This window comes from Primulina huaijiensis, chromosome 2, assembly GCF_012295235.1.
Source record: "Primulina huaijiensis isolate GDHJ02 chromosome 2, ASM1229523v2, whole genome shotgun sequence".
NCBI classification, from domain to species: Eukaryota; Viridiplantae; Streptophyta; class Magnoliopsida; order Lamiales; family Gesneriaceae; genus Primulina; species Primulina huaijiensis.
The window spans coordinates 3,120,199-3,137,292 of record NC_133307.1 but is presented as its reverse complement, the minus strand read 5'-3'; the positions used below and the strand labels follow the sequence as shown (position 1 = coordinate 3,137,292).

At 33.2% G+C, this 17,094-nt stretch overlaps 2 protein-coding genes across 2 annotated transcripts; both read right to left on the bottom strand.

Annotated features, from left to right (window-relative positions):
- Positions 1-4,992: 4,992 nt before the first annotated feature.
- Positions 4,993-9,134, bottom strand: LOC140964291 (ras-related protein RABA5c-like). Its single transcript, XM_073423935.1, has 2 exons — positions 8,648-9,134; positions 4,993-5,569 (listed from the first exon to the last, which is right to left on the bottom strand). The coding sequence occupies exons 1-2, from the start codon at positions 8,982-8,984 to the stop codon at positions 5,247-5,249; spliced, it is 660 nt and encodes a 219-aa protein (XP_073280036.1). The 5' UTR covers positions 8,985-9,134; the 3' UTR covers positions 4,993-5,246.
- A 3,068-nt stretch (positions 9,135-12,202) lies between these two features.
- LOC140964284 (transcription factor bHLH128-like) lies at positions 12,203-16,162 on the bottom strand. The gene is made up of 6 exons (XM_073423925.1): positions 15,711-16,162; positions 14,262-14,587; positions 14,040-14,180; positions 13,466-13,531; positions 13,301-13,369; positions 12,203-12,462 (listed from the first exon to the last, which is right to left on the bottom strand). The coding sequence occupies exons 1-6, from the start codon at positions 16,114-16,116 to the stop codon at positions 12,406-12,408; spliced, it is 1,065 nt and encodes a 354-aa protein (XP_073280026.1). The 5' UTR covers positions 16,117-16,162; the 3' UTR covers positions 12,203-12,405.
- Positions 16,163-17,094: the final 932 nt, after the last annotated feature.

The window sequence follows — 17,094 nt, the reverse complement described above, 5'->3', positions numbered from 1 at the left end:
TCCTAAGAAATTTTCTACCTGTCCTGCAGAGAATCCTTGATATCTCTGTAGACTAAGATTTTCTTTCATGATCCTTTGGACCATGTTATGAGATATTGTTGTCTGGCTAAAGAATCCAGACAAATCTTCATGTGTTTCGTGTCGAAACACCTCGCTTTCAGTCAGATTCCGATTCAGTTCCATCGGATTCTCCATGACTTAGAACTTCTTCTTCTTCATATATACTCTCATTTGAGGCAATGTCCTCAAATCGGTATACCTGAATAAGATCTTGGTAATAAACTGCTTCATCAATATCCGGAGTTGGATCGAATCGTTTAATACCTCTTTTTTCGTTCTCTGGACAGTTGGTCGAGATATGACCTCTTGCTCCACATGTCCAGCAATTACAATCTTTAAAACTTTCATTAGCTCGTGTATGAGCTCTTCTGAAAGTTTTCTTTGTAGGGGTTCTTCCTGTGCTTCGAGATGTACTCGATGTTTGGGAAGATATCCTACTTCTGGATGGTCCGCTTCTTTGTCCAGATTTATAAGATCTGGCTTTCTGTCTATACCAAACGGTTCTTGGTTTCCAAGAACTTCTTCCACTTCTAGCATAAGAATGAGTCATAAAACTTTTCCTTTTATTCTTTTGTGGTTTACTTCCTATAATTGTTGGAAGATCATTTTCCTTACAACACAAAGGAGTACGTTTATTAATACCCCTTAAACGTTTGTAATTCTTTTGTAATGCTGCCAAATGGCACCATTCCGCCAACTTTCTTTTAAGGAAAGAATCTCTTCGTGCCAATGTATCTAGATTTCCAGGTACATATTCCCTTATAAGCGTTTCTCTCCAGGGACTTGGCATTTTTGCGAAGAAAAGCTGCATAGCTCTATCTTCTTCGACTCCTGAATTCCATCTATATTTAGTGAATAACATAATGTATTCATCTACTAAACAGATGTCATGTAATTCAAGACTATAAAGAGCTTGAGTATATTTCTTCCTCTTCTATGTATCATGACTGTTAAAATAGTCTACCCCTATAAATTGTGCTTTAAATAGGGTAGCCATTCTTCCGGCTATCTCGCTTAGAGATTCTCCGGCTAGGACTGACTCTTTGGTTTCCACCGAGGTCATGTCCCAGGCAATTTTCACTGATCCCATAAGACTCATTTCCAAGAGTTTAATGAATCCTTCTCTGTTGAGATACAGTGTTCCTGTTGCGATTCTCATAGCAGATGTCCAATCGTCTATGAGTTCTTCTCTGTTTTTGAAATCTAATACATCAAAGTTAAGCATAACCCCGTAATGATGTATAGGATCTAAAACAGTTTTCCCATAGGGTGTTTGGTGCAAGGGAATTTGATTTCTCCTTGTCTTTGTTCCCGCAGGGTGTGATCCTCTACCAGTATGGAAATCAGTTTGAGATTCTCTCATGTTTATATTTTGAGATCCCACACTTTCCCTTGGTGGTTCCTGAGAAGATGACCAAGTTATAGCAGGTGTTTCACCTCCTGCTGTGTTCATCTTTCGATCTACAACTTTGAGATTTGTGAAAGATTCCGCAAGTTCTTGTAGATCCTCCAGACCAATCCTTTCTAGAGTTGTCATCAGATTAATTTCTTTTCTGAAACAGACTTAATTAGATTGATCATCTTTTCTTCTTCAGTCCGAGGTTTCGACATCACTCTGGCTTTCCCTTGTTGATGTAACAAAGGTTCAGTACCAAATGATGGTGGTAACCAACCTCCTGAAGTTCTTTTACTAGAACTAGGTTGTTGTTCTAGTTTTTGAATTCTTGTTTGAATGTCCTTTAATATTCCAAGAATTTCTTCTTGGTTTTCAAGGATTTTCTCAACTCGTTGCGGTACATAGTATAGCATATTGCCATAGTTTTGTACTGTTTTCTGAATTTCTCTAAGATCTAAAGAGAGCTTAGAGGAATCGGGTACTATTTCCATAAATTTATTTGATTGAATCATAAGTTTACCTGAGGGTGCTGAGGATTCCCTTTCTGCTCTGGATATCTAACAATAGTTAGATATTCTTGTGTGTATTCCAAAATATTGGAATAATCCTTGTAAATTATTTTTTTCGAACGTAAATTCGGATTCATAATTTTCGAAATTCTCCTCCTCAAACATTGAGTTTCTTTATAATAAAAAATTTTTTGTGTTTGAAATAAATTAACCATAAGCTCTGATACTATTTTGAAAAACGCGAGGCTCAATTAACTCAAAATAGCTAATAAGGGCATTTTTGGTATTTTTAAAGAAAATTTCTCTCTTCAGGTACTAAAACTAAAACACTTTTTCAAAATGTAGTGATACACAATTAACCCATATTTTGTCGTCTCTCCTGTGCTTTTATTTATGAGTAAGTCTTTTGTGAGACGATCTCACGAATTTTTATCCGTGAGATTGGTCAGTTCTACCGATATTCATAATAAAAAGTAATACTTTTAGCATAAAAATAATAATTTTTTCATGGATGACCCAAATAAGATATTGGACTCACAAAATTGATTTGTAAGATCGTCTCACAAGAGTTTTTGTATTTATTTATTGATGATTTGGTGTACCATGATCATCTAAAATTTTAAATATATCTAAAATTAAATATTATGTTACGTTTAATACTATGCATTTATATGCTCTTCTCAATTTCTAGTCACTTAAAAATATTATTATAATCGAATCGATGATCAAATCGATATAATTAAAAATGTGTCAATCGATTGAACCAGAAAATCGTTGTGTTATGTAAAATAATATAATTTAAATTATAAAGAACTAAAATGTGGATATAAATAATAAAAAGATAAATTTATTTCAGCAAATTATTGTCAATTATCGTCTTAAAAGTCACTGCAATGTGTTTCCCTCACACTTCCACTAATCAACCTCCTTTATTATTTTTCTTTTTCTCCGACATTTCCATTAGGCATAATTATTGAGTTGTATATTTCACCTTTCACGATATTTTGTCGTCTCTCTCTCCTATCCTTTTATTCATTGATTGATGATTTGATATAACACGGTTTTGTACCATATTTTTCATAATTAGATTGATGATCAAATCGATTTAAATAAAAATATTTCAATCGATTGAACTGAAAAATAGTTATATTATATAAAATAATATAATTTAAATTACAAAGAACTTAAATGTGCATATAAATAATAAAAGATAAATTTATCTAAATTTCAAGTCTAAACAACATACGTATAATCAAATATAATTATATATATCGAGGTACAATAATTGTCTGTGTTGGGTAGAACGATCGAACTATGACACTTGACTGCTATGTGATTTAAAAGATTTAAGTTGTAGCATTACCATCGGTTATAGCTTTTGGTAAAGTGACAGGCACTCGGTCCTACAATACCTATATTTTGAAAATAAATAAATAAATCAATATAATGTCTAGTATTACTAAAATAATATTTTAATAAATTTTAAAATCCAAATAATAATATATATTAAAAAAATCAAATTTTAAGTATAAAAAATTTTAAAAAAATAAACAGAAATTTTTAAATAAAAAAATAGGTGAATTGTTTTATAGAATTGTTTCAGATTGGACCCGTGACAGATTCTCGATGGAATCAACCGGCCTGGTCCGATTTTGAAAACGCTGGTTCTATGTATATAATTATTTGTTTGTTGTTAATGATATTTTTTATTTAAAAAATTAGAAAAAGACTATAGATCGAAAACTATTGAATGAGTATTTAACTACCAATAAATTTTTTATGGGAAAAAAATAGACACTATAAAGACATATCTTTGATATTTTTTCATAAATGAATTGCATATTTTGATTCATCTCTCGACCTAAGACATAGTCGTGAGTGATAACCCAATATGATAGATCGAAATAAAAATATCTATCATGACAAATGACATGGATTTAACGCATGTTGTTGTTCTAAATCTCATGCAAGGATAATTGAAATAAGGTAATGATATCAGTTGTATCAAATGTTCTAGCTAAATCAGACGAACCAAGCTACGTCGGTATAGGACCACTTTTCCACCAATCAACTATATGTGTATCTTATTCAGCTTCCCAAAGATTTCAGACACATCGTATATTTCTCAGCCTACATTATCTTTCGGACAAAGTAACAGCTCCGTATTATCACAAAATCATACCTCGAATCCATACACAACATAAAAATGTTATCAGTGGAATCAAGACTCAATATGAAATGCAATATCATGGATCGATGCTACGTATATCAAAAAAATATATAGATAAATTATATTTTATTTTTCATACATCGATATTACTAAATGTCATAATACGTCACACATAAACACATGAATATCACATATGTCAATCTATACAGTTACATGTAATATGTTACTCATTCCTACTATACATTATTGATGAATTTACCCGATTGAGCTTGAAATTAATTAACTCTCTTTTTCGGCGCTTGCACTTCTTGGAGAGAACCTTAAAATTGTGCCAACGTATTTTTTTTATTCGTTTCATTTATGATATTTTTGGGATCTTACATTGATTACGTGTATAATTTATTTTTCTTCCTTAAACCTCTCGTGTAATTACCCACTCATTCTTCATTTCAAAACTATTAAAACCACAAAATTATTTATTTTACAAACATAAGTGTAGAAACAAAATGGAGGATTAAAGTGTGATTATTTATGATCATATATTTTAAATAAAATTCATACTTTTTTCCAAGATAAATAAAATTTATATTTATATTAGATAGTACATATATTTTTAAAAAATTCATATTTTTCCCCAAGAAAAATAAAATTTATATTTATATGCGCATGAAAGGAAAACAAAATATTGTTTCTATCTCTTCAATACATGAGCATATATTTCGGGTAGCTTGAACCATAATTTTCGGTTTCGGTTTTGGTTTCGGTTTCGAGGCCGAACCCCCACACTCACACCTAACATCTAAGATGAAAACCTATGCTTGTTAAAATAACAACTAACGAGGGGGAAAAAAATCAAATAAACGACTTAACAGCCACCAAAATTCAATAAACAAAGAGTATCAACCTGTGTGATATACATTTCCAGAATATGAAAATATAATTTGAACCAACAAATTGCTCTCAGTATTGGACCATTGATATATATTTTATCTTTATAAAATCCCACTATAAATAATACATAAAACAAGAAGTTGATGAACTGAATAAAATAAAGAAACCAACCTTAAGAATGCCAACGGTTTGTACAAATTTGAGAATTAAACAGATTCGTTCACCGGGAACAACAAGAGTAGGATCCTCCTGTCTGCTTTGATCCATCATTGCCATCATTGACTAAGGAAACCCTGTTAACCGATAACTCTGCTTTGTATGAGTCGGAATTCAAGACTTTCCTGCTGACATTGTTATAAATCTCGCGAATAACAATCTCAAAAGCCTTGTTAACATTTGTCGAGTCCAGTGCCGATGTTTCCATGAAAAACAAACCTTCTGATTCTGCAAGAATTTTGCCTTCCTCCACACTGATGTCTCTGATATTCTCCAAATCACACTTGTTTCCCACGAGCATCTTTGCGACTGTTGTATCTGAATGAGCTGCATGAAGAGGATCACTGAGATTTAGCTACAGAGAGGGATGAAAAAATGTAGCAATTTGACATGCACATATAAATGAAGTTGTAAATGAAGTATATGAAACGAGGAAAACTAAGCGCAGAATAACTAACATCAATGAAACAGTGTGCCGATGGTTTTCTTGGGTGTAAATATTATTTCTAGTTGTCTAATTGTCTTTTTTCCATCAAGCAGAAGATTATTGAAATTTAACTATTATACTTAAAAAACTACTGAAGGGAATTAGCTAGACATAGTCTTCATCTAACTTATCTAGGCTACGAGTCACCCTGTAGGAATGGCTACATAAATAATGCGCATCTATGGACTGAATCTCAATCGCAAAATCTTCTCACAAAGGAAGTACAGAATAAAACTTCCAGAAGTAAGCCCGATTGAAAACTTGAGATAAGCTACAGCATAATGACAACCAAATATGATAATAAATCAAGATATAACTCAACAGACAAACACTGACGCCTCAATAATTTGTATGTTCCATTTATCCATTGAGGAAGTCCCCACTAATCTGTCATGTTTTCAAATGGCAAATCTCTTTCGCAGCCGAGGGTATCATGTAAAAGCAATAATATAATACCACTAACCCACAACCACCACTTCTAAGGACATAAATGTGAAGATGCTGAAATTTCAACTCTAACCTAAAAACGTGCCAACTCAAAATAGCATATAGACTAGGGGATGGAGGAGTATAAGCCATAACCTTCCCCTTCTCACAGAAGGGATGACACAGATTCTTACATTCATTTTATACCAAGTCTCCAAATCTCAAGACTTGTTGCTTAATGCCTAAAAAGAAATTGCAACCAGTCTCGATGTTAACTTATAATTATGAAGACAAGATGATTAGATCAAACCAAATATAACAATTTACCTTCTTAGTATCCATGACTATTCTACCTGTTGGCTAGCATTAGGTATATAAACAATGCTCAAGAGACATGTTAGGATTTGTGGTTAAGATTAATTAGGAAGCTCTCCATTTATTCAACTATTGACACAAATGCTAATTCCAAGAATATAAATTTTTTTGCATTTGCATTAAAATTTTTAAAATATTCCCCTTGACACCGTGTGATAACATGCGGAAAGGCAAATAGTGAATGAAAGAGATTTCATTGAATAAAAATAATCTCTCTGTGTCTCATGATTAAGAATTTTGAAGGGCTGGTGTGTATCGTATTTGAATGGGACTGATCAACGGGGATCGCATGGGGCACTCTTTTGGGTGGAAATATTCTACTTAAAGTCCCATAAAATGTAGAGTTAGCAGACACTGCAGCAAAAGGTCTTATATAATTGTACAACAAAAGAAAAGCCACAACTTGTTTAGGAAAACTGTGATGCAACAAGTGATAAGTTGCAACTGATCTGTAACACATTACATTTATAAACAATAATATGCTCTATTAATCTTAAATTTTATAAATTTACGTTGTCCACTATTAATCAGGGTAAAGAGGTATTTTAGAGAATTGGAACAAACAAACCAACCAAGAGACTAACTAGTTATTCCACATAACTCTTCCTTAAGAACATGGTAGAGACAAAGAAAGTATTGCCTTGGTCAAACGCTTCTATTACTACCATATTTTGTGATTGAAATTGGCTAAAACTTTCAAATCAAACGACTGCATGCAAGATCTTGTAGATGAAAACAAGGCAGCTCACTCTTTCGCAACAATAGCTTCATTGGATGTACGATGTAGGAGAACTTATCAGCCAGAATTGTGCAGCACATTTAGCATACATCAGCCAGAATTGTGCAGCCCATTTAGCATACGGTGAATGATTCAACCATGCGATTTGTTTAGCAGGGGAAAAAAAGCTTTCTGATTGATGACAAAACAAAAATTGAAACGTCTTTCCCCATTATGTCATATTCTTCTACTCTTGTAATAGAAATTGGAAATAATATAAGTATCAAATAATAGAAATTGTAACGCAGCCACATCTAATTAATAATACATTTTACCAAAAACGTACTCAGGTCAAATACAAGTAAAATTCAGTCACACCACAAATTCAGAATTCAGAAATAACCACCAAAACTAAATAAATAAGATATAGCTGCCATTTCTGTTCTAGATACTGATTAGAAAATTACAATCTAACACGTTTATCATATGCCATTCAACGTAGGAGATCAACAAGATGCATAAGATTGCATAAATATCACATCAACCATTGTACATGTGTAAAATGCAGTATAACAGCTTGCAAACCAAAAGAATGCATGCCAAGAATGTGCTTAAAAATAAACCAATTCAATTTTTGAACAGAATTATGCAGATCAAAACATAATTACACAATTTTTTTTTCTCAACATAAAAATGACATGCTCAGTAAAAGTTACATCTTTTGATTTACAGTCAACACGGTCGAGCAATAAAAATTATATCTTGATCATTTTAACCTTGGTTCCCTTCCAAAATAAACAAATAAATAAACCCATCAAGAAAAAACTAGCAAAGCACAAGTGACAAGGTACAGAAAATCTACAACATCTCCACTTCATATCCTAATACAATGTTTAATCAATCTGAAGGGTGATTGAATTTCGGTCCCGGGGAGAACGGGAAATGATATTCAATTTCAGGTTTCCAGTAAATTTACTCAAATCCCACATTTATGAGATTACAGTAAAACGAAAACCTTTTCATTCCAAACAGATCCCATCATCAATTATCCTCTGATCATATAATCAAGTGAAATTTCATTTTAATATCAAATGCGGTAAAAAGATCCCTTAATTTAGAAACCAAATTCCACCAATATAGTATAATATCGACAACGAGCCAAAGTTGTTGTTCCTTTTTTCTTTTTTAAAAAAACCTGGGCGAAAGTTAGGAATTTAGCTCTAAATTCACCGACTTTAATGGAATTTTGTCGGAACCAAAACTTTCTAGTCAATTTCAAATTGCTACATGTCCAAAACCTAAAATTTCGGCGAAATCGATTCAAATCCTTGGACGCCAAACACGAACTGAATAATCCAAAATTAGCTAAAACAATTAAAACAAGCTTAGAAAAACATACTCTTGAGCTCATCCAGCCACCTAGTGATACTATCAAAAGTCGACCTCCTGCTGATATCATACACCACAAGCGCCCCAAACGCTCCGCGGTAGTACGCCGAAGTGACGGCCCGGAACCTCTCCTGCCCGGCGGTGTCCCAAATCTGAGCCTTCACTTCTTTTCCATCGATCTCAATCGTCTGGGTCTGAAACTCAACACCGATCGTAGCTTTCGAATGCATGTTGAACTCATTCCTCGCGTAGCGCGACAACAAATTCGATTTCCCGACGGCAGAGTCCCCGATTATCACGATCTTGAACAAGTATTCCTCGCCCTCGTCATCCGATGAAGAACCCATTTCAATTCTTCGATTTTTTTGGGAATTATGATGGTAAAATTGAGATTGTGGGGGATTGGAAAGATGGAAGATCGAGCTGGCAGGGGATGACAGAGAGACAGGAAATCGTGAGTCGTGGTAGTGGGTTTTAATGACACTGATGGTTGACGGCTGTCTTCGTAACGGTCTCTCATATCTTTTATTTCCCATTATAAAAATATATAACAAAATAAATCACATTTTTATTCGGGCTATTTTAGTACTTTAATTTAATTTATCAAATTTAAATTTACTTTAATTTTTTATTTTTTTTAAAATTTTAATAATTTTTTTACTTGACATCGACATAATATAAATTGGCAAAAACTTGTGTAAGACGGTCTCACAGATTGTATTTTGTGAGACGGATATCTTATTTGGGTCATCCATGAAAAAGTATTACTTTTTATGCTAAGAGTATTGCTTTTTATTGTGAATATCGATAGGATTGACTCGTCTCACAGATAACGATTCGTGAGACCATCTTACAAGAGACCTACTCATATAAATTTGACGATGAAATCAATTTTTTAAAAAAAATTCCAACCACAATGTATAGAAAGAAGTTATTTACAGAACAAAATTAAAAATAAATATATTATTGAATCACATTCATGACGATCAGATTTCGAATAACTTAATCCGACTCAACATTAACGATGTATTCAATTCAATCTCGAACATGTTCCAGATCAAATCAGACCGGATTCAGACAAGTTTTAGATGGATCCATTGCGATAAAATACGTCTCTACTTAATCTTAAAACATGACCTCTAAATTAAAGAAATACGAGTTATAACACATTAATAAATTATATGTGCAAGAGTTACACTTTTGTGGACATGAACCGACACATGATAAAATTGATGTCAACTGTCACTATATATCGAAAATAGCTCTTCAACCACGTGATTGGTGGATTAAGCTAAATGAAAACATCATTAATTACACACACACACACACACACACACATATATATATATATATATATATGTATATGTGTGTGTGTGTGTGTGTGTAATTAATGATGTTATATATATATATGTATATGTGTGTGTGTGTGTGTGTCTATATATATATATATATATATATATATGTATATATGAAAACATCGTTAATTACACACATATATATACATATCATATATATATATGTATGACAGAAACCTATCAAGACATCATATATTCAATTCCTTCATGTCTCTATCTTTTCAGTTTGAGTCTACTACATATGGTTTGTTTGGTGTGATTTACCTAGTAATCGTGGTTTGCAGCTATTGTGTTGATTTTTTGGATTTACTTAGCGCATATAAAAAAATAGCGGTTGCGGATTCTCAAGGTTAAAAAAACATCAATAATGTCTACATAAATTTTTTTTTTTTAAAAAAAAGGCTTCCTTTTTTTATTCATAAAATAAAATAATAAAAAGCTGAAGTCTAAAAAATTCGACTCTCATTTTTGCACTTTTTAGTTTCCTACTACAAATCTTTATTCTTGCAGATTTCAACATCCAACCATTAATTAAATAAAATTGTATTTTCATATTATTTTACTTTGATTATTATTATGTGTTTTCTCTAGAACTATCAAACAAGAGTAGGTCTCTTGTGAGACGGTCTCACGAATCTTTATCTGTGAGACAGATCAACTCTACCGATATTCACAATAAAAAGTAATACTCTTAACATAAAAAGTAATATTTTTTCATGGTTCACAATAAAAAGTAATACTCTTAGCATAAAAAGTAATACTTAGAATAAAAAGTAATATTTTTTTCATGGATGATCCAAATAAGAGATTCGTTTAACAAAATACGACCCGTGAAACCGTCTCACACAAGTTTTTGCCATCAAACAAAGATAGTGATACTCACGGGAAATTTCGGGTCCGATCCCAACGAGCGTCACTAGTTCAGACGTGAGCTTTAAGATCACCCTGAGCCTGAAATCAAGAATAAGACCGTTAGAAGGGGGCCAGGAGGGTGTCCTGGCGTAGCCCCTCCGACGCTCAAGTCAGAGACTGAGAATATATGGGGGGAGCAGCTAAGGGCGCTACTGAAAACAATATAGTGAATGAATTAACCGTACGCTCAAACCTGGTATTTATAGGAGAATACCTGGGCTTCTCATGGGCCCTTCACCTGTGGGCCCTAAATATTGGCCGGATCTTGATGGGCTCATCCCTGGGGTATCAGATAGCAAAAAAAAATATTTATCTCTAGAGTCGATATTAAAACAAATGTATAAACCAATGCTTCCATATCAGTCTTATTCCTTAGGGTGAAAAACTTGAATCACCATTCCATCAAACATGTATGAAATCTTGATTATAATTACAGCTTTCATAACTATTTATTTTTTATTTTTCTTTTTGAGAATAATCTCGAAAGAACAAGAGCCTAAAAAACGTTAATTCAAATCCACTATCGTACTCTTTGTCAAATTCACTTCAAAAATAAAATAAAACTAAAAGACAATAAAGTAGTTTATATCATACTATCTGTCGGCCAGCTCATGGTAGGTCGAGCCGCCCAACCAAAAACCCACAATTTGGCGGAGCGGGCTGAAAATTTCCAAGCCAAGCCAACCCAATCCACCCAAGCTAATTAAAAATCATTGTAATTAATTAAAATTTTCATTTCATAAATAAATATTTATAAAAAAAACATCAATAAAATTTTTAATTATTAATTTCACATATCTACATTTTATATATAGTGATTGATAAAAAAATATATATATATATATATAACCATAAATTCATTATGTAAAAAAAATATTTTCTTCCACGTCAGCTGGCCAACCTAAGCCCGCATCAGGCTAACCCGCGTACACCCGTGACCTGCGTGATTTAGCTCATTTAGGTCCGTTTTTAAATGGGTTGAAAAAAGTCAACCCAACCTACTTAAATTATGCGATGGGACGGGCCGATCCAAAAAGCCCAAATCAAATCGACGCAACCCAAATGGATGGCTATAGTTTTTACCTTATATTAGATTTTTTAACGTGCATCAGTGTGTATATATAGTAAATGTGCTGATCTGTCCTGCGAATTTTATAATAATTAATTAAGCTTAAGATTTTCTTATGTCCTGCAAAATTACAAAATTTTAAATTTAAAGTTACACTAAAACAGTGTAATCAGTTAAAAGATGACCTTTCATGCATTACTTTGGCAAATCTAGTTTATTTATTTAAAAATTTAGAAAAATATATATTAATAGAACGATGTATACCCTTTTTCCCAATTGAAGCGCCGAATTAAACATTAATAATATCCACATAAATTTTAAAAAAATTGCAGATTTTTATACATATAAAAATAATACAAAGCTGAAGTCTACAAATTAGTTGAGTGCTACTTCTAATGGACTTTGACACCTTTGAACTCTTCCAATTTCCTGCTATAAATCTTTAGTCTTGCATCCACATGTGCAATCTTCAAGTTCTTGATGAAGCTTCTGAAAAAGAAAACATAAATATTCTAATATCAAAGAAAATTTGTGAAAAAATATAAATTAAAATGCATTCATGCAGATTTGTAATTTAGTGATCATTTTATAGTCATATATAGTTTGTATGCATTTTTTTTAATAAAAAAAATCAACATATATTTAGGCGTTGCAATGATATCGGTCTTTATTATCACATTTATTTTTTTTTATGTATTTGATATTGTGAAAACACAAGGGTAACTCAAAAATTATATCGAGTTGAGTTTGAAAGCCCTAGTTGATCGAGCTCGAACACTTTTTCTTTGTCGGTTAGAATTTATCAGTTGTCCTATGTCGGTTGGATAAAATCTCTGGGGGTTGCGCATATATTGACTTGGACAATCCTCCTCTCTTGAGCTAGAATTTGAGGTTGAGCTATGTCCAAGTCCAAATCTTAACATGATATCAGAGTTCATGTTCCATCGTTATGTGTTGGACTGCCCATTGTTGGGCCACCCGTTCTACTCATAGTTGAGTCATTTGTAAACTTCACGCTCTAGATGTTTATTCCTGGACGTGAGTGGGTGTGTTAGTTGTCCCACATCGATTGGATAAAATCCCTGAAAGTTGTATATCTATACTTAGACAAACCTTCCTCTTTGAACTAGCTTTTGGGGTTGAGTTAGGCTCAAGTTCCAATCTTAACAGAAATGAAGTAGAGTGCATTTGAGCTCGACTCGACCTGACCTCATACTAAACATTCAAGTAAGCTATTTTTTATTCGCAACAATTTAGTCTTATGATTATTAATGTTAACAACCGTGATAACTGTAAAATAAACATGGGAATGTATATATAAACTGACCTGAACTTGATTTTGTAGGCTCTTTATATGTTGCACAGCCAAATCTAGCATGTCAGAATAGCTGGTTTGCTGCAATATTCACATTTTTCGAACATCCAAATTAATTAAATAAAGCTGTAATTATATTATTATATTTCATTTTCAAAAAATAAATGTATGTAGTACCTTATCCATGTTTGGAACAAGAATTTGCAACTTTTTTAACTTTCCACTGATTTTCGTCCTCCTCTCCTATATAGATATATATAAGACAGAATTTGATTAAAATCACAGCAAGAGAAGTATATACTGCAAAACGAATGATATAAAGTCACACTAGGGGCGCAATCGAGCCTAGTTGATTTCCTACATACTCAAGCTTGACTCGATAAAAAAATAGTACTCGAGCGCCAGCGCGAACACGAGCAAGAGCAAATAGTTGCATCTGGAGCTTAAATTTGAGAAAAGTAAATATTTTACAAAAATTCCTTAATTTCAATAAATTGAAGGCTAAAAGTATAATTTACAATAAAATTAAGGGTGAAATAAAAATTTAATAAATATTTTTAAAAATTAAAATTGAAAAAAAGATGAAAACCCGCAGCTCGGGTACTCAAGTTTTAGACAACTAATTGCTCGAACTCGAACTCGACTCGAGAGGGTTCTTAAGCCACTCGAGCGGTGAAAAAACCGGAACTCAAGTTAACTCCTCATTGTGGCATGAACAAATAGGTCGAAAATAGAAAGGACAAAACAATACCCTCTCCGCAATGCTGCGAGGATGAGTAGCGCAGCCGCGTTTCGCACGGATCTTGCACGAAACCGAATCCTGTGGGATATTGTGTATTAGCTTCTCCATTTGTGTCATCTCCACTCCTCCTTGTCCCATGCTAAACTGAAACTGAATTCACATGCAACATATTACACATCGAAAACAGGTCGCCCTCGACCGAGCTATCGTATATTATAACTATATATATACCTGATTTTCCATGCTATCTAGCCCGCAGAGAAGGTCACCCCCGCCGACGATCTTATTTCGTTTGTTCGGTGCCACGGTGAACATGACCGAGTTCGTTTCATCCCATGTCGACGTCCCCATCCCGTACCCAACGACACTTCCATACGAATGAGTGGTATTTCTTTTCCCGTTTTGTGTTCTCATTTCATCACCAACAGTGCTCTTGTTTTCTTCGGAGATATAAGAAAGAGTGCTGTCTTGTCTAGTGAAGCTGAGCTGAGAATTCAATCTTGATAGATTGTCTGAGTTATTGTAGTTTCCCATCCCTCTTGTAACTGAGAATCCTCCTATATTATTTACACATATAAAATAAATAAATAATAAATAAATAAATAATGGGATTTCTTGAAAGTGATCATCGATGACGTATATTTATTATATTATATAAACTGATGTGAATACCGATTAAGTGACATTCATCAACTGAATGTAATGGAATATATCAAAAATGTACATCCAATAGGCGAGAAACTTAATTGATGCTCACATAAGTATGAACGATATGTATGCAGTATATCAAAACTATATAACGAACAAATTTACAAGATTTTTTACTAAATTATAATGTAATTATAGTAATATGAAATTTTACAGCTGNTGTTTTAAATATATTAATATTAATTTTACGCCACTTGCAAGTCACATCCCACGTACCCACATGTTTAATTTGCTATAAATTTGGGAATTCGAGTGGGTGGAGTGGACAGCACGCACCTTCACAAATATTCATTGAATCTTACTTCAAAATTAAAAAATAATAATAATACATTAATGGGACCCAAATTATTTATTTATTATTTATTATTTAAACGATCAACTTGCTTGGTGGGGACTTGTATATTCACCGCAAAAATACAAAGAAGCTTTAAAAGGATAGATTGAGGGTATTTTTGTAATTTAATATTATATCAAATGGAACTTACATTTCTACTCCGAATTTAAAATTTTCAATTTTTTTTAATAAAATATAGTTATAATAAAAATTTTGCAATCATAATTAAGAGTCATCATAGTTTTAGTAATATTCAATAAATGCATGTTATATTTTTAAAAGAAATTTCAAAAGTTTGGTGCAACAAATTTATTTTCACAATTTTTTGGATTTAATTTGTTTTAATAAAAATATAAAATCAATCTCATTGCATGGTTCTTGTACTAAAGATGAGTTTGATAATAAATTTTACTTTTTTTAAAAAAAAGGAAATTGAATTAAACAATAAAGACTACTTGCAATCAGTTAAATAATTCTTCTAAAAACCAATTATTTTTAGCAAATATTAATTATATAATATACAAGGCTAAAACCGTCATTTCAAGTCACAACGTACAAAGTTGACCGCCCAAAGAATCAGACATTATAAAATTTCCACGAAACAACCAATGAAAACTCAAGAAAAGAAGTCAACATACCGGAATCCCCCACCGTCGCCGCAATCTGGTTGAGAAACCCTGCCGGAGAGCTACTATGCCGCACCAGAGAAGGAGAACGAGAATCTCCGCAGGAGCTGCCGACTCCGACGACACCAAACCCGTACGCCCGCTGTAACCCAATCGTACTGTTGGCTTTACTGGGCGGCTGCTCCTCTATAAAACTGTCTGTCTGGCTTCTCCCGGCGGCGGAGAGGTGAGAGTGGCAGGAGAATTCTCTTGTTGCAGCGACGGATGAATCCACGGAGGAAGCCAGGAAGGAGCTGGGTGCAGAACCGTAGCGCATGAGTCCTCCTCCTCCTCCGCCGCCGCCGCCGGAGGAGGCGAGGCCCATTGAGCCTTGCGAGGAAGACGAAGTGGAGGAAGGATACATATGCGTGGGTATCATGACAGAGACAATGTAACTTCAAGTTTGTGGAGTCTTTGGACTGCGTACTGATCTTATCACATGACGTGTCACAAGTATAACATTATTTTAGGATTAGATAGGTCGTGAAACAGTCTCACGAATTTTTATCGATAAGACGGATCAATCCTATCGATATTCACAATAAAAAAAATATTTTTAGCACAAAAATAATATTTTTTCATTGATGATCCAGATAAGAGATCTGTATCACAAAATACGACCCGTGAGATCGTGTCAAACAAATTTTTACCTTATTTTAGAATTTAAACTCGAAATACCAACTTGATATTGCGACCACTTGTTTGTCCCGGTAACATAAGAATTAGTCGAGTTCATCTGCATATAAATTGTAGGATTTTGAGTTGTTTATTCATTTTTTTGGGATTTTAATCATTTTGATCACTGAGTTATGAGATGTTATCAAAATAATTCGACTTTTCAACTTGACCACATTTGAGTTTCGTTTTCTTAAATCTTCCAATACTAACAAATTTGATATCATTAAAATCAATATTGCTAACATTCATACATCCCAACAGAAATATATGTTAAGCACCTCATTTTTGGTTTTGTGTTCGCTTATTATTTATTTTTGTTTCCCGAAATAAGATATTATTCAATTATAAACTAATAAACACTAAAAAAAAGGCAAAAGGCAACGGTTTTAAACCGTTGTCGTAGTTCAAATAAAACTGTTATTAAAGGTCTTGTGGTTAAAGGGTGCGCTCATAGACAACGGTTTTTTTTAACCGTTGTCTTAGACGTCAAAAGACGACGGTCTACGACAACGGTGAAAAACCGTTATCGTAGGTCTTGTAAAACCGTTGTTAAAAGTCATGTGGTTAAAAGGTGCGCTCAAAGATAACGGTGAAAAACCGTTGTCGTACACGTCTAAAGACGACGATGAAAAACCTTTGTCGTAGCATTGAAAAATCGTTGTTAAACTAAATATTGTGT